At 47.8% G+C, this 18,265-nt stretch overlaps 1 protein-coding gene across 2 annotated transcripts in view; it reads left to right on the plus strand.

The window, feature by feature from the left end:
* chd5 (chromodomain helicase DNA binding protein 5) overlaps nucleotides 1-18,265 on the plus strand; it is a 237,282-nt gene that overhangs the window by 17,432 nt on the left and 201,585 nt on the right. For both annotated transcript variants that reach the window (XM_068017205.1, XM_068017206.1), the window contains exons 2-3: nucleotides 8,409-8,566; nucleotides 16,559-16,677. In XM_068017205.1, the coding sequence (XP_067873306.1) occupies nucleotides 8,409-8,566; nucleotides 16,559-16,677 (277 nt within the window). The remainder of the gene's footprint in view (nucleotides 1-8,408; nucleotides 8,567-16,558; nucleotides 16,678-18,265) is intronic.

Consider the following 18,265-nt stretch of genomic DNA (forward strand, 5'->3'; position numbering starts at 1 on the left):
AGTGTGGTATTGAGCTGCACAGACCAGTAGGATCCTGGGTCAATCACTGATCTGTTGAGGGTCAGATAGGCTCTGGCCAGACTGCATTAGGCCATCACTAAAAGAATTGAGTGGGACTGTATCTTTAATTGAGCTCTAACAATGCCGCAATTTCTTGCCCGTTCACAGTACTGTGAGGAATTGGTGGCGGGCGTTCTTGAGCTGTTGCAGTGCTTAAATTTTATTCTGTAATGAAAGACTCATATTTAGAAAGAAGAGAAAGTAAAACTCGCATTTCTATAGTACCTTTCATGAACTCAAGATGTCCTAAAGCTCTTTACAACAAGTGAAGTATTTTTGAAGTGTAGTCTGTATTGTAATGTAGGAAATATAATGGGTTCTTTTACAAGGAGTAATATTGAGAGCCAGCCACATAGCTTGGGCCTCGAGTTGGGTGAAGACCAGGGTGACGGCCTCAATTCTTTGAAGGATGTTTATGAACCCCAATTGGATTTTTACAACAATCCAGCAGTTTTAATCATTTTCCTTTGCGCTTGCCCATAAGTGACTGGATTATTGAAATTGGAAATTGTAGACCAGTGAGCCAAGAATGGCATATTGGGCAAAGTGCATGCGAAAGGACACCTGAAGCGCACAGAAAATGTAGGGAGGAATCAGCATGGATTTAGAGGAAGGACTTGCCTCACTCACCTGCTGCAGTCCTGTGAGTCCTGTGCTTGAGGATCAAGGCTGATGTAATTTGCTTGGATGTTCAGAAGACATTTGATAAAGTTTCACAGGTGAAGGTTTTAATGAAGATTAAGTCCCAGGTAATTAATAACAGCGAAACTAGCTGGACATCTGGCTTGTTGGTCAGGTGGGAAAAGCTTTGTCTGGGGCTAGTGATGAGCAGAGTTTCACAGGAGTCTATTCTGGGTTCCTTGCTGTTCCTAAGTGATTTGGAGAAGAATTCTTCAATAATTAACTCTGCTGATGATACCAAGATATTTGATTAGTTGGTAAATCTGGCTAACATTTCCTACGATGTTTGAACTTAGCAGTAATAATTTTTTCATGAAATATAAAACCTTTACTGTTGTAGTTTTCTCCTCTAATTCTTCCTGTGAGGCTAGGGAATGCCTCAGCAGGATATGCAGCCGTCCATGATCTCTGCGCTCCTCCAGCCCTACAACTGTCTGCGATCTTTGCGCTCCTCCAGTTCTGGCCTCGTCCCCAGTTTTCATTGCGCTATCGTTGGCGGCCATGCCTTCAGTTGTCTAGGCCCTAAGCTCTGGAAATGTGTCCCTAATCCTTTCCACATCTCCATCTACTTTAAAGCACTCCTTAAAACCTACCTCCCTATGGGGAAGGCAGATCAGCACAAGGGAGGAAGCAATAAAAGGATATGCTGATGGAATTAAATGAAGAGGGATGGGAAGAGGCTCTTGTGGAGCATAATCACTGACCCAGGCAAGTTGGGCCAAATAACCTGTTTCCGAGAGTCATAATGCCACATAAGGAGGCCATTTGGCCCATTGAGTCCTTGCTAGCTCTCTGTAGAGCAGTGCAACCAGTCCCATTCCCCGCCCATCTATACCCATAGCCCTGCAAGTTGATTTCCCTCAAGTGGCCGTCGAATTTCCTTTTGAAATCATTCTTCATCTCCGCTTCCACCACCCTTGAAGGCAGCGAGTTCCAGGTTATTACTAATCGCTGTGTAAAAAAAGTTCTTCCTCACATTCCACCTCTCCCCCCACCCCCCACCCCGCCCCCCGGCATCTCTTGCCCAAAACCTTAATATGTGTCCCCTAGTCCTTGTATCATCAGCTAATAGGAACAGCTTTCCTTTGTCTGTCTTATCTCAACCTGTCATAATCTTGTACACCTCTATTAAATCTCCCCACAATCTCCTTTGCTCCAAGGAGAACAACCCCAGCTTCTCCAACCTAACCTTGTAGCTAAATTCCCTCATCCTTGGACTCATTCTGGTAACTCTCCTCTGCACCCTCTCAAGGACCCTCACATCCTTCCTAAAGTGTGGTGACCAGAACTAGACACAATACTCTATTTGTGGCCTAACCAGAGCTTTATACAGGCTCGGCATAACCTCCCTGCTTTCGTACTCAATACCTCTATTTATGAAGCTGAAGATCCCAGATGTTTTGTTAACTACTGTCTCAATATGCCCTGCCACCTTCAGAGGTCTGTGCACATGAATCCCCAGGTCCCTCTGGTTCTGCACATTCTTTAGAACTGTGCCATTAAGCCTATATTGCCTCACCCTATCCCTTCTGCCAAAATGCATCAACTCACACTTGTCTGTATTAAGTTCCATCTGCCACATGTCTGCTCATTCTGCTAGCCTATCTGTGACCTGTTGCAGTTGATTGGCATCATTGGAAAATTTTGTAATGTTACTCTCTATTCCAATATCCAAGTAATTATGTAGATATCAAAAAACAGTTCTAGGACCTATGTGCCCTTGGGGAACGCCACTGTCTACCATCCTCTAGTCTGAGAAACAACCATTTACCACAACTCGCTGTTTTCTGTCCTTAAGCCAATTTTTTTATCCAAGCTGACACTCACCTTCCTAATCCAAGGGCCTCAATTTTGTTAACCAGCCTTTTATGTGATACTTTGTCAAACGCTTTCTTAAAATTCATATAGATCACATCCATTGCTTTCCCTTCATCACCATTCTCTGTAACTTCATCAAAAGAATCAATTAAATTAGTCAAGCATGATCTGCCTTTTACAAATCCGTGTTGGCTCTCCTTAATTAACTCAAGCCTGTCCAAGTGCCTGTTGCTGTTTTCCCTGATTATTGTTTTGAAAACCTTACCCACCACTTAAGTTAAACTGACCGGCCTTAGTTGCTAGGAATATTCTTACACCCTTTCTTGAATAAGGGCCTCATGTTTGCCACTCTCCAATCCTCTGGCACCTCCCCCATAACTAGGGAAGATTGGACGATTATGGCAAGTTCTTCTGCTATCTCCACTCCCAGTTCCTTTAGCAACCTCGGATGCAAGCCATCCGGACCAGGCAACTGATCCACTTTCAATATTGCCAGCTTTTCCAGTACATCCTTCCTATCAGTTTTCACCCCATTCATTACCTGCATCATCTTCACCTGTACTGATATTTTGTCATTATCCTCTTCCTTAGTAAACACCGATACAAAATACTCATTGAGTATTCTAGCCTTCCCTTGCGTCTCTAAGAATATATCACTCTCTTTGTCCCTAATAGGCCTCTCGCTACCCGTTTACTATTTACATGTCAGTAGATGATTTTTTGTGTTTCGCTTTGTTAACTGCCATTCTATTCTCATATTCTCTCTTTGCCAGTCTTATTTTCCTCTTCACTTTCCCTCTCAACTTATTGTATTTGACCTGATTCTCGCTCGAAGGATTCATCTGACATGCATCATACACCCTCCTTTTTTGTTTCGTCATTTTCTCCATCTCCCTTGTTATCCAAGGAGCCCTGGCTTTGGTTCCCTTACCTTTCATCCTTATTGGAATGTACCTAGCCAGTACCTGAAATATCTCAGAGTCATAGTCATACAGCATAGAAACAGGCCCTTCGGCCCACCGCGCCCATGCCGACCATAATGCCTATCTATACTAATCCCACCTGCCTGCATTAATTCCATATCCCTCTATACCTTGCTCATTCAAGTACCTGTCCAGATGCCTCTTAAATGTTGCTACTGTTCCTGCCTCCACCACCTCCTCAGGCAGCTCATTCCAGATACCCACTATTCTTTGTGTGAAAAATTTACCCCTTTGATCCCCTTTAAACCTCCTCCCTCTCACCTTAAATCTATGCCCTCTAGTTTCAGTCACCCCTACCATGGGAAACAGACTCTGGCTATCTACCCTATCTATGCCTCTCATAATTTTATATACCTCTATCATGTCCCCTCTCAGCCTCCTTCACTCCAGGGAAAACAGACCCAGCCTATCCAAAAACAAGAAATGCTGGATTCACTCAGCAGGTCTGGCAGCATCTGTGGAAAGAGAAGCAGAGTTAACGTTTCGGGTCAGTGACCCTTCTTCGGAAGAAGGGTCACTGACCCGAAACGTTAACTCTGCTTCTCTTTCCACAGATGCTGCCAGACCTGCTGAGTGAATCCAGCATTTCTTGTTTTTGTTTCAGATTTCCAGCATCCGCAGTATTTTGCTTTTATCCCAGCCTATCCAAGCTCTCTTTATAACTTAAGCCCTCCTAACCAGGCAACATCCTTGTGAATCTTTTCTGCACCCTCTCTAGCTTAATCACATCTTTCCTGTAGTGCGGCGACCAGAACTGCACACTGTACTCCAAATGCGGCCTAACCAACGTCATGTACAACTGTAACATGACGTCCCAACTCTTGTACTCAATGCCTCGGCCAGTGAAGGCAAGCATGCCATACGCTTTCTTCACCACCCTGTCTACCTGTGTTGCCACTTTCAGGGAACTATGTACTTGCACCCCAAGGTCTCTCTGCGCAAGAACACTCCCCAGAGACCTGCCATTCACTGTATATGTCCTGCCCTGGTTTAACTTCCCAAAATGCATCACTTCACACTTGTGTGCGTTAAATTCCATTTGCCAATCCCTTGCCCACTTTCCCAGTTGATCTATATCCTGTTGTAACCTTAGACAACCTTCTTCACTGTCCACTATACCACCAATTTTGGTGTCATCTGCAAACTTACTAATCATGCCCCTTACATTCACATCCAAGTCATTAATATATATGACAAACAACAGAGGGCCCAGCACTGATCCCTGCGACACACCACTGGTCACCGGCCTCCAATCTGAAAAACAACCCTCCACTACCACCCTGTGCCTCCTATCACCAAGCCAATTTTGTATCCAATTTGCTAGCTCACCCTGGATCCCATGTGTTCGAACCTTCTGGACCAGCCTACCATGCGGGACCTTGTCAAAAGGCCTTGCTAAAGTCCATGTAGACAAAGTCCATCGCCCTGCCCTCGTCAATCCTCTTGGTCACCTCCTCGAAAAACTCAATCAAATTCGTGAGACATAATTTCCCACACACAAAGCCATGCTGATTATCCCTAATCAGACCATGCCTTTCCAGATGCATATAAATCCTGTCTCTCAGAATCCCTTCCAATAACTTTCCCACCACTGATGTAAGGCTCACCGGCTTGTAGTTCCCTGGCTTATCCCTGCTGCCCTTCTTAAATAAAGGCACAACATTAGCTATCCTCCAGTCTTCCGGTACCTCACCCGTGGCTAACGATGATATAAAAATCTCTGCCAGGGCCCCAGCAATCTCCTCCCTTGCTTCCCATAGCATCCTAGGATACACCTGTCGGGCCCTGGGGATTTATCCACCTTAATGCGCTTCAAAACCTCCAGCACCTCCTCCTTTGTAATGTTGATATGCTCCAGGATATCGGTGTTCCCTCCCTTGAACTCACTAGCTTCCATGACCTTCTCCACGGTAAATACGGAGGAGAAATATTCATTGAAGACCTCGCTCATTTCCCGTGGCTCCACACATAGATTGCCACACTGATCCTTAAGGGGACCTACTCTCTCCCTCATGACCCTTTTACTCTTAATATACTTATAGAATCCTTTAGGATTCTCCTTTATCTTATCTGCCAGGGAAATCTCATGGCCCCTTTTTGCCCTCCTAATTTCCTCCTTAAGTGTAGTACTGCATCCCCTATACTCCTTGAGGGACTCGCTCGATCCCAGCTGCCTATACCTGACATATGCCTCCTTCTTTGTCCTGACCAGACCCTCAATATCCCTCGTCAACCAAGGTTCCCTAAACTTGCCAGCCTTGTCCTTCCATCTAACAGGAACATTCCGGCCCTGAACTCGTCCTATCTCACTTTTAAAAGCCTCCCACTTTCCAGACGTCCCTTTACCTGTAAACAGCCTCTCCCATTCAACTTTTGAGAGTCCCTGTCTGATGCCATCGAAATTAGCCTTCCCCCAATTTAGGACTTCAACCTGAGGACCAGTCCTATCCTTAAAGATCACCCATTATTCCGGTACAGTTTTCCTGGCAATCTTTGGTTCTATTTTACTCGATATTTAGGTCATTAAAGTCCCCCAATATCACTGCTTTATAGTTCTTGCACATCTCTGTGATTTCCCTGCAGATTTGCTCCTCTCTCACTATTTGGATGTCTATAGAATACCTCCAGTCGTGTGATCATAGCCTTTTTGCTTCTCTAACCAAATGGATTCTGTCTTTGCCCCTTCAATGACATCCTCTCTTTCCAAAACTACAATGTCTTCCTTAATCGGTACTGCCATTCCACCTCCCTTTTCTCCTCCTCTCTCTTTTCTGAACACTTTGTTTCCTTGAATGTTAAGCGTTCAGTCCTCACCATTTTTAAGCCGCATTTTTGGCGCAGTGGTTAGCACCGCAGCCTCACAGCTCCAGGGACCCGGGTTCAATTCTGGGTACTGCCTGTGCGGAGTTTGCAAGTTCTCCCTGTGACCGTGTGGGTTTTCGCCGGGTGCTCTGGTTTCCTCCCACAGCCAAAGACTTGCAGGTGATAGGTAAATTGGCCATTGTAAATTGCCCCTAGTGTAGGTAGGTGGTAGGGAATATGGGATTACAGTCGGGTTAGTATAAATGGGTGATTGTTGGTCGGCACAGACTCGGTGGGCCGAAGAGCCTGTTTCAGTGCTGTATCACTAAATAATAAAATAATTTCCATATTGCCACTTCCCGTACTCCCGTATCCCCCTCCTGCTATTTGTGCTTGTATCTCACCAAGCTTGTTCACACTTTGCGTTTTTAAACACATGCGCTGTAAACCTGTCTTTGTATTCCTCCTTAGTCTGCTTCAGTCTAATATGGTACTACTTCTTTCTGTAGTACTATCGAACACACGCACTTGGTGCACCTTATTCCTCTTTTCTACATATGTGCTGGTACCCATCTCCTGCCAATTTAGTTTAAATCCTCCCCAGTTACACTAATGAACCTCCCTGTGAGGACATTGGTCCCAGTCCTGTTGAGGTGCCACCCACCCCTTTTGAATAAATGCCCAGAATTGTACCCAATGTCCCAAGAATCTGAAGCCTTCCCTCCTGTACCATGCCTCAAGCCACACATTGATCTCCTTATCTTCCTATTTCTACTCTTGCTAGTGCATGGCACTGGCAGTAATCCAGAGATTACTACCTTCAAGGTCCTTTTTAATTTCCATCCTAGCTCCTGAAAATCTGACGGTAGGACCTCAATACCTGCTCTCAATGTCATTGGTACTGATGTGTACCACAACTTCTGGCTCATTCCCTTCCCCGTGCAGAATATTCTGCACCCTCTCCGTGATGTCCTTTACCCTGGCACCAGGGAGGCAGTGCAGCTTGCGGGATTCACCACGATGGTTACAAGGTGTCGTCGCTCTCAGTGGTCTCCAAAGCTGAGTACCGGTTTGAGAGTGGCATACACCCCAGAGACTCCTGCACTTCCTGCCTCTTCCTACTCTTCCTGTTAGCCACTCACCTACTGTCGTGAATCCTGAACTATGCCAGTGGGGTGACCACCTCTTGGAACGTACGATTCAGGAAACTCCCATCCTCCCTGATGCTCTGCAGTGATTCCAGCTGCCCCTCAAGCTTGGAAACCTTGAGTTCAAGCAGCTGGAGACACTTCCTACACATGTGGGCCCCCAGGAGGCATGAAGTGTCCTGAAGTTCCCACATGGTGCAGGAATTGCAAGCAACAAGTCTCAGCTGCCCATCCATGATCTAAACAATCTCTATTCGCTCTTTTAGAATGTAGTTAGTACCTTGTATAAACTATTAATTTTAATTAATGCCTCTAGACCTCTGTGCTAATGCTCATTATTTATTCACTTGTGGTTATACTTTCCTAGCTCCTGGTTTAAACGAATGCCCTAGTTTAGAGTGAGAAAAAGAGAAATACTCACCAACCAATCACTCATCAGCTTTCCTGTGTCACCACACTTTGATTTTAAATCTCCAGTCTGGCTCTCTGCTCTCGCTGTTCTGTGCTGTATAATCTTTGGACCTCTTTGACCAAGCTTTTGGTCACCTGTTCTCATATCTCCGTATCTGGTTCAATGTCAGATTTTATTTGATAATGCTGCTGTGAAACTCCTTAGGACATTTTACTATTTTAAAGGCGCTATATAAATGCAAGTCGTTGTTGTGTGTGACCAGCAAGAAAGAATCCAATAAACAATCCATCATGGACAAAAATGCTTCAGTTTTGATAGATCTATGTATAGTTTCTTTACGTGGTGAGCAACTGAAACCTGTAACTAACTGGTAATTGATGTATGTACATAGTCACTCTCATGCTAAATTATTTTAATGTCTTTCCTGTGGGGAGTGCGGACGTCCTCCAATCTGACACCATAAGTCCTTGGTTGCACCCTGAAAGTCTCTGTTGATTTCCGCAGAGGAAGAGGAAGAAGAGGAGGAGGAGGAGGAAGAGGAGGAAGAGGAAGGCCGTGAAGCAATGTTTTCTGAAGAAGAGCCAGCCAAAGTGAAGAAAAAAAGGAAACCACGGAAACAGAAAGAGAACAAAACTCCCAAAATGAAGAAGCGAAAGAAAGAGGTAATGTGGCGGAGAATCACTGTAATACTAGGGTTATTCTGAGAAGGAATCGGAGGGATTACAGCTACACTGAGGCATTTGGGGAAAGGAAGGGGTTTATAGCCATGTTGAGGAAATTGGGGAAAAAAGAGCAATTGTAGTGAGGCTGGGACAATTGGGGGATGGGGGAGAGAGATTACAATGAGACTGGGGAAATTGGGGGATGGGGAGCGAGATTACAGTGAGGCAGGGGAAATAGGGGGATGAGGGAGAGAGATTGCAGTGAGGCTGGGGCAATTGGGGGGTGGGGAGAGAGATTACAGTGAGGCTGGGGTAATTGGGGGATGGGGGAGAGAGATTGCAGTGAGGCTGGGGTAATTGGGGGACGGGGGAGAGAGATTATAGTGAGGCTGGGGCAATTGGCCGATGGGGGAGAGAGTTTGCAGTGAGGCTGCGGTAACTGGCGGATGGGGGAGAGAGATTGCAGTGAGGCTGGGGCAATTGGGGGATGGGGGAGAGAGATTACAGTGAGACTGGGGTAATTGGGGATAGGGAGCCAGATTACAGTTTGAGGCTGGGGTAATTGGGGGATGGAGGAGAGAGGTTAAAGTGAGGCTGGAGTAATTGGGGAATTGGTGGATGGGGGAGAGAGATTGCAGTGAGGCTGGGGCAATTGGGGGATGGGAGAGAGAGATGACTGTGAGGCTGGGGCAATTGGGGGATGGGGGAGAGCGATTACAGTGAGGCTGGGGCAATTGGGGGATGGGTGAGAGAGATTGCAGTGAGGCTGGGGCAATTGGGGGATGGGTAAGAGAGATTGCAGTGAGGCTGGGGCAATTGGGGGATGGGGGAGAGAGATTGCAGTGAGGCTGGGGCAATTGGGGGATGGGAGAGAGAGATGACTGTGAGGCTGGGGCAATTGGGGGATGGGGGAGAGCGATTACAGTGAGGCTGGGGCAATTGGGGGATGGGTGAGAGAGATTGCAGTGAGGCTGGGGCAATTGGGGGATGGGGAGAGAGATTACAGTGAGGCTGGGGCAATTGGGGGATGGGTAAGAGAGATTGCAGTGAGGCTGGGGCAATTGGGGGATGGGGGAGAGAGATTGCAGTGAGGCTGGGGCAATTGGGGGATGGGGGAGAGAGATTACAGTGAGACTGGGGTAATTGGGGGATGGGGAGAGGGATTATAGTGAGACTGGGGTAAATGGGGGATGGGGGAGAGAGGTTAAAGTGAGGTTGGGGGATGGGGGAGAGAGATTGCAGTGTGGCTGGGGCAATTGGGGGATTGGGGAGAGAGGTTAAAGTGAGGCTGGGGGAATTGGGGGATGCGGGAGAGAGATTACAGTGAGACTGGGGTAATTGCGGGATGGAGGAGAGAGATTGCAGTGAGGCTGGGGAAATTGGGGGATGGGGGAGAGAGATTGCAATGAGGCTGGGGTAATTGGGGGATGGGGGAGAGAGATTGCAGTGAGACTGGGGTAATTGGGGGATGGGGGAGAGAGGTTAAAGTGAGGCTGGGGTAATTGGGGGATGGGGGAGAGAGATTACAGTGAGGCTGAGGCAATTGGGGGATGGGGGAGAGAGATTACAGTGAGACTGGGGTAATTGCGGGATGGAGGAGAGAGATTGCAGTGAGGCTGGGGAAATTGGGGGATGGGGGAGAGAGATTGCAGTGAGGCTGGGGTAATTGGGGGATGGGGGAGAGAGATTGCAGTGAGGCTAGGGCAATTGGGGGATGGGGGAGAGAGATTGCAGTGAGGCTGGGGCAATTGGGGGATGGGGGAGAGAGATTGCATTGAGGCTGGGGCAATTGGGGGATGGGGGAGAGATTGCAGTGAGGCTGGGGCAATTGGGGGATGGGGGAGAGAGATTGCATTGAGGCTGGGGCAATTGCGGGATGGGGGAGAGAGATTGCAGTGAGGCTGGGGTAATTAGGGGATGGGGAGAGAGATTATAGTGAGGCTGGGTTAATTGGGGGTGGAGAGAGATTGCAGTGAGACTGGGGTAATTGGGGGATGGGGAGAGAGATTATAGTGAGACTGGGGTAATTGGGGGATGGGGAGAGAGATTATAGTGAGACTGGGGTAATTAGGGGTTGGGGAGAGAGATTATAGAGGCTGGGGTAATTGGGGAATGGGGGAGAGAGATTGCTGTGAGGCTGGGGCAATTGGGAGATGGGGGGGAGAGAGATTGCTGTGAGGCTGGGGCAATTGGGGGGTGGGGGGGGGGAGAGAGATTGCTGTGAGGCTGGGCCAGTTGGGTAATTGGGGGATGGGGGAGAGAGATTGCTGTGAGGCTGGGGCAATTGGGGGATGGGGGGGAGAGAGATTGCAGTGAGGCTGGGGTAATTGGGGGATGGGGGAGAGAGATTGCTGTGAGGCTGGGGCAATTGGGGGATGGGAGGGAGAGAGATTGCAGTGAGACTGGGGTAATTAGGGGATGGGGGAGAGAGATTGCTGTGAGGCTGGGGTAATTGGGGGATGGGGGAGAGAGATTGCAGTGAGACTGGGGTAATTAGGGGATGGGGGAGAGAGATTACAGTGAGGCTGGGGTAATTAGGGGATGGGGGAGAGAGATTACAGTGAGGCTGGGGTAATTAGGGGATGGGGGAGAGAGATTGCTGTGAGGCTGGGGTAATTGGGGGATGGGGGAGAGAGATTGCAGTGAGACTGGGGTAATTAGGGGATGGGGGAGAGAGATTACAGTGAGGCTGGGGTAATTGGGGGATGGGGGAGAGAGATTGCAGTGAGACTGGGGTAATTAGGGGATGGGGGAGAGAGATTGCAGTGAGGCTGGGGTAATTGGGGGATGGGGTGGGAGATTACAGTGAGGCTGGGGTAATTAGGGGATGGGGGAGAGAGATTGCTGTGAGGCTGGGGTAATTAGGGGATGGGGGAGAGAGATTGCTGTGAGGCTGGGGTAATTGGGGGATGGGGGAGAGAGATTGCTGTGAGGCTGGGGCAATTGGGGGATGGGAAGGAGAAAGATTGCTGTGAGACTGGGGTAATTAGGGGATGGGGGAGAGAGATTGCTGTGAGGCTGGGGTAATTGGGGGATGGGGGAGAGAGATTGCAGTGAGACTGGGGTAATTAGGGGATGGGGGAGAGAGATTGCAGTGAGGCTGGGGTAATTGGGGGATGGGGTGGGAGATTACAGTGAGGCTGGGGTAATTAGGGGATGGGGGAGAGAGATTGCAGTGAGACTGGGGTAATTAGGGGATGGGGGAGAGAGATTACAGTGAGGCTGGGGTAATTGGGGGATGGGGGAGAGAGATTGCAGTGAGACTGGGGTAATTAGGGGATGGGGAGAGAGATTGCAGTGAGGCTGGGGTAATTGGGGGATGGGGTGGGAGATTACAGTGAGGCTGGGGTAATTAGGGGATGGGGGAGAGAGATTACAGGGAGGCTGGGGTAATTAGGGGATGGGGGAGAGAGATTGCTGTGAGGCTGGGGTAATTGGGGGATGGGGTGGGAGATTACAGTGAGGCTGGGGTAATTAGGGGATGGGGGAGAGAGATTACAATGAGGCTGGGGTAATTAGGGGATGGGGGAGAGAGATTGCTGTGAGGCTGGGGTAATTGGGGGATGGGGGAGAGAGATTGCAGTGAGGCTGGGGTAATTGGGGGATGGGGTGGGAGATTACAGTGATGCTGGGGTAATTGGGGGATGGGGTGTGAGATTACAGTGAGGCTGGGGTAATTGGGGGATGGGGGAGAGAGATTGCAGTGAGACTGGGGTAATTGGGGGATGGGGTGGGAGATTACAGTGATGCTGGGGTAATTGGGGGATGGGGTGGGAGATTACAGTGAGGCTGGGGTAATTGGGGGATGGGGGAGAGAGATTGCAGTGAGACTGGGGTAATTGGGGGATGGGGTGGGAGATTACAGTGATGCTGGGCTAATTGGGGGATGGGGTGGGAGATTACAGTGATGCTGGGCTAATTGGGGGATGGGGTGGGAGATTACAGTGATGCTGGGGTAATTGGGGGATGGGGTGGGAGATTACAGTGAGACTGGGGTAATTGGGGGATGGGGGAGAGAGATTGCAGTGAGACTGGGGTAATTGGGGGATGGGGTGGGAGATTACAGTGAGGCTGGGGTAATTAGGGGATGGGGGAGAGAGATTGCTGTGAGACTGGGGTAATTGGGGGATGGGGTGAGGAGATTGCTGTGAGACTGGGGTAATTGGGGGATGGGGTGAGGAGATTGCTGTGAGACTGGGGTAATTAGGGGATGGGGGAGAGAGATTGCTGTGAGGCTGGGGCAATTGGGGGATGGGGTGGAGAGATTGCAGTGAGACTGGGGTAATTGGGGGATGGGGTGGAGAGATTGCAGTGAAGGCTGGAGTAATTGGAAGAATGGTACCAATGACAACTTGTATTTTATGGCCCTTTTTAATCTAGAAAAGGCCCTTTTGCGAGCAGGTAGAAACAATAAATAACACGATTAAGGGGTAAGGGAATAGTCTGTGAGCCGTGGTCATAGAGTCATCGTCATAGAGAGATACAGCACTGATACAGGCCCTTTGGCCCACCATCAACCACCCATTTATACTAATCCTACATTAATCCCATAAGGCCTACCACATCCCCACTGTCCCTCAATTTTCCTACCATGCTACCTACACTAGGGGCAATTTACAATGGCCAATTTACCTATCAACCTGCAAGTCTTTGGCTGTGGGAGGAAACCGGAGCACCCGGCGGAAACCCACACGATCGCTGGGAGAACTTGCAAACTCCGCACAGGCAGCATCCAGAACTGAACCCGGGTCACTGGAGCTGTGAGGCTGCAGTGCTAGGAGAGTTAAATTGATCTAAAACTTGGAAGAAAAGATGGGTTTTGTGAAGACTTTTAAAGATGTTTGGAGATGTGGAGAGAGCTTCAGGGAAGGAGTTCCAGGGAGCGGGACCTGAGGTGACTGAGGATTCTGCCACCAATGGTGGGGCAAAGAGAAGGGATTGCACAGAGGGACCGAAGGCCGTGGGAAAGGATATGAGGCTGGAGCAGGTTGCCGAGATTGGATGGGTCGAAGCTGTGGAAGGACTTGTTGTCGAGGATGGTGATTTCAGATTTAATCTGTTGGCAAATAGGACGCTCGTGTTGAGCAGCAAAAACGGGAGTGATGAGTGAGCGGGTTAGGGACATAGACATGTTAGAATTTATGGAGGATGGCAAGGACGCGTTGGTAAAATAGACTCGAGAGGTATCAGAACAGTGGAAATGAAGTTGTGGGGCGGTGGGGGCGGGGGACGTGGGAAAGAGTTGCTGTGGAAGCAAGCAGTCTTGGTGATGGGCAAGATGTATAATTTGCAGCCTCGGTTTTAAACAGGGCACTGATGTTTTACCTGGTCTAAAGTGGTTGGTGAGGCTGGTGGAATCAGTTATATGAGAGTGAAGTTTATACCAGAGTCTTCCTGGTGTTCAGTAAGGAAAACTAGGTAGTGGGGGAGCGGGGGTTGGGCGGGGGTCTGACTGCATAGAGAAGGATATCGAGGTTTCCCAGGGACTATGATGCAGATTTACTCAGGTCCTACCTGGTATGAAGAGACACAAATACCAAGAAAGACTTGAAAAAGTTGTTCTTTTTTTTTGTTAGAACAACACAGATTTTACAGGGTGACTTACAGAGGTGTATTACAATTGTGAAAGAATGGGACAGGACAGATAGGATCAGACTGCTTCCAGTAGGTGAGGGGATCAAGAACAAGCTGCCATAGATACAAGAATTAGAACCGAGGGCAGGAGAAACGTCTTTACACACATTTGTGAGGCTGAGGATTAGTTTCTGCCTCAACCACTATGTCAGTATTTGAGATTAGATTGGGTCGGGGGGAAATGAAAGGATATAGGAACAAGATGGGGTAAGTGTGGGTGGAACTATTTGTTTGGAGGGTAGAAGTCAGCACAGACTGGTTTGGTTCAATGACCTGTTTCCATGTTGGTTAACTTCTATTTACTGAGAGGTAACATGATCTCGGATCAAATCCTGAAAGTTGTGGGTAATGTGTGTGTGACCAGGTTATTGTTACAGAAGCTGCAGCAACTATGATCTTTAAAATGAAGCTGGTGTTGGCCAAGGAGAGATGGAGGGGGGGTGGGGAGTGATCTTTAGCCGCAAACACGTTCAGTCTTAGCTATGATGTAATTCCTGAATTGTCTGCCAATTAGTCACTGTCTAGGCTTGAAAGAAAAGAAGCCTTGCATTTCTATGGTGCTTTTCATGACCTCAGGATGTCCCAAGTGCTTTACAGTCAATGAAATGCTTTTGAATACAGTAATTGTTATAATGTTGGAAACCCAGCAACCAATTTGCAGACGTGTTCCCACAAACAGCAAAGAAATAAATGACCAGATAATCTGTTTTAATGATGTTGGTTGAGGGTTGAATATTGGCCAGGACTCTAGGCAGAACTCCCCTGCTCCTCTTATAACTATTGCATTGGGAGTCTACTTGAGAGGGCTGATGGGGCTTTGGGTTAATGTCCCCTCTGAAAGATGACCCTTCTGATAGAGCTGTAGTCCCTCAGTACTACACCGGGCGTGTCTATCCAGGTTATGTGCTCAAGTCTCTGTAGTGGGGCTTGAACACACAAACTTCCGACTCAGAGGCGAGTGGGCTAAAAGCCTGCTTGGGTATAAAATTGAGGCCCGACCCGACCCGACCACAGCCAACCTGAACCCGACCTGGGCCTGAGTCCTTTAATTTTTTTTCGCGCCCAACCCGACCCAACACGAATATCCTCCGTTTCGGCAGCAGGCTATTCCTGCAGATGGAGTTGTGGGGAATCATGGGTAAGCCTGATCCTGTGACTTCCCGGATGCATTGTCCAGCCCGACCCGACCCGAGGCCGAATGTTGGACTCGGAATATTGACCCGACCTGACCCAAATGTAGTCTGGTCTCGTCAGGTTCGGGTCGGGTAGCCAGGTTTTAGAGTGGGCTAGCCACTGAGCAATGGCTGACACAGCCTATTCTTAAGGCCTGCCTAAGAATTGCAAGTTGGGGCAGGGGCAAAATTGGTGATACCCCCAATCTTCAACTGCTGGCTGTCCCATTTTGCAGCTGTTAAAAATCGTCCCCATTATGTGATGTCTAATTAACAAGGCTGAGCTGTGTTCTGCACTGCGATATTTCTGTTTCTTTATCAATATTTAGTGATGTCTAAATGCTGCAGCTTCCATTTTAGGATTAAAAGAAGAGAAAGTTCTGCTACCGATTATAGGAACTCAACAATGTCATTACTTCTATGTTGGCCTCAGATTAGCTTAGGGTCTGTCAAAAATGGATGCAATTTCTACGACTGCAGAACAAGAACGCTAACTGCACAACATTTGCTGATAAATTGAACAGTGGAGAAGCACAGAGAAAGGACCTATTTCTCTTGTTACTTAATCCGGAAGTATTTCCATTCTCATCTCCTGGTTTAGCTCAGGCTACCTGCAGTATCTGAAATCAGGCAGGAATTGTTTTGGGGAGATGTGTCATGGAGAATTTTTTGTGATGATTTTTATCATTTGTCCAAAATACATGAATATTTCTGTAATATTGATTTTCAGGAGCAAATGATTTGGTTGTGAAAGTTGCTGTTTATCCCTGACCTCACCAGGGGAGGGTTTTTGTTTGCCTCATCCTCCTGATGGTGCTGACTGTTGTCACCTTGCAGACTCCATGAGTGTCAGCTGTTCTCTGGCACCTCATCCAAATGATCATTCTTCACATCCAAGCCTAGACTGTTGAGTGTTAGAAAACTGCAGCCAGGAGCTTGACCCCCTCTTTCCCCCCATCCCCACACCAGCCCAGGGAAGCTGGGGCTATTTGTAGCAGGCCTGGTTGAGATCGGTCTCAATTAATTGTTTTACAGGTGTTAGGCCCATTCCTCTCTCCTGCTCCCTATCTTTGTAACCTCATCCAACCCTACAATACACCGAGATCTCTGGGTTTCTCTAATTCTGGCCTCTTGCACATCCTCGACTAATCTCTCCACTATCTCTGTTTCATTCCATGTTCTTCAGGAACAGAAGTCCTCCACATACTTAATGGATGACTGGGGTTTGGAGGATGTGGATTACGAGTTCACAGAGGAGGATTACCACACCCTGACCAACTACAAAACCTTCAGCCAGTTCCTGAGGTACGTGTTGCTGGAATAATTATTCAAGAACATTAAAAAAAAATCTTTGTGTCGCTACCATTTTTTTAAAGATCATTTGCATTTTGACTTGCTTTTGCTATTCTGTTATATTCAGTTACTGTGTCAGTTCGCTGAGATTTTCCATGCAGTTCTTTGCCATTCTGAACAGGACAGAGAAGAAACCCAAATACTGTTCAGTCCAGGATTCCGAGCCTTCAGATCTGTTTACATTCCCAAGGTCAATTTGCAGTATTAGACTCTGAGTCAAAATAGGCGATGCTAATGTTTGATCCCATGTGGCCCCAGCATGCCTTTTGATTCTGGAAGAGTGAAGTGTTCGCCAAATGTGCTAATGACGATTCCTAGCAAGACCAACCTTTCACTATCTTGACAAGGTTTCCAGTTTAAAGGCATTGCATTCTCTCCTGAGTGTCTTAATTGGGATGTCAGTTATCCATTGGGCTTAAACATTAGCAAATGTCTTGCTGGTAGCAGCAGATCTAACACTGATTCTAAACACAAACACTGTGAACTCCAGTGTATTGATTTTCCTTAATGTGTTTTCTTGTGTGTGTGAAGTGGGGATGTGACCAATCTACCTGTACAATTTCTCTTAGAATCATAGAATGATCCAGCATTGAAGGAGGCATTTGTTCCATCATCCTTGTGCTGGCTCTTTGGAGAGCTATCCAATTCATCCCACTTCCCTGCTCTTTCCCCATAGCCATACAGTCATAGAGTTTTACAGCACAGAAACAGGCGCTTCGGCAAAATGCGCCTGCGCCAACCATCAAGCCACCCGTCCTAATTAATATCATTTCCCCGCACTTGGCCCGTAGCGTTGTATGCTATGGCGTTTCAAGTGCTCATCTAAATACTTCTTGAATGTTGTGAGTGTTCCTGCCTCTACCATCCCTTCAGGCAGTGTGTTCCAGATTCCAACCACCCTCTGGGTGGAAACATTTTTGCTCAACTCCCCTCTAAACCTCCTGCCCCTTACCTTAAATCTATGCCCCCTATTTATTCACCTCTCCGCTAAGGGAAAATGTTCGTTCCTATCTATCCTACCAATGCTCCTCATAATTTTGTGTACCTCAATCAGGTCCCCCCTCAGCCTTCTTCGCTCCAAGGAAAACAACCCCAGCCTATCCAGTCTCTCTTCATAACTGAAATGCTCCAGCCCAGGCAACATCCTGGTGGATCTCCTCTGCACCCTCTCCATTGCAATCACATCCTTCCTATAGTGTGGTGACCAGAACTATACACAGTACTCCAGCTGCGGCCTAACTAGTGTTTTATACAGCTCCATCATAACCTCCCTGCTGTTGTCTTTGTTAGCCAAGTTTTAGAATATAAGTATCCCGTATGCCTTCCTAACCACCTTATCTACCTGTGCTGCTGCCTTCAGTGATCTATGGACAAGCACCCCAAGGTCCCTCTGATCCTCTGTACTCCCTAGGGTCCAACCATCCATTGTATATTCCATTGCCTTGTTAGTCCTCCCAAAGTGCATCACCTCACACTTCTCAGGATTAAACTCCATTTGCCACAGCTCCGCCCATCTTACCAGCCTACCTATATCGTCCTA

The sequence above is a fragment of the Heterodontus francisci genome, chromosome 37 (assembly GCF_036365525.1).
Source record: "Heterodontus francisci isolate sHetFra1 chromosome 37, sHetFra1.hap1, whole genome shotgun sequence".
Lineage (NCBI taxonomy): Eukaryota > Metazoa > Chordata > Chondrichthyes > Heterodontiformes > Heterodontidae > Heterodontus > Heterodontus francisci.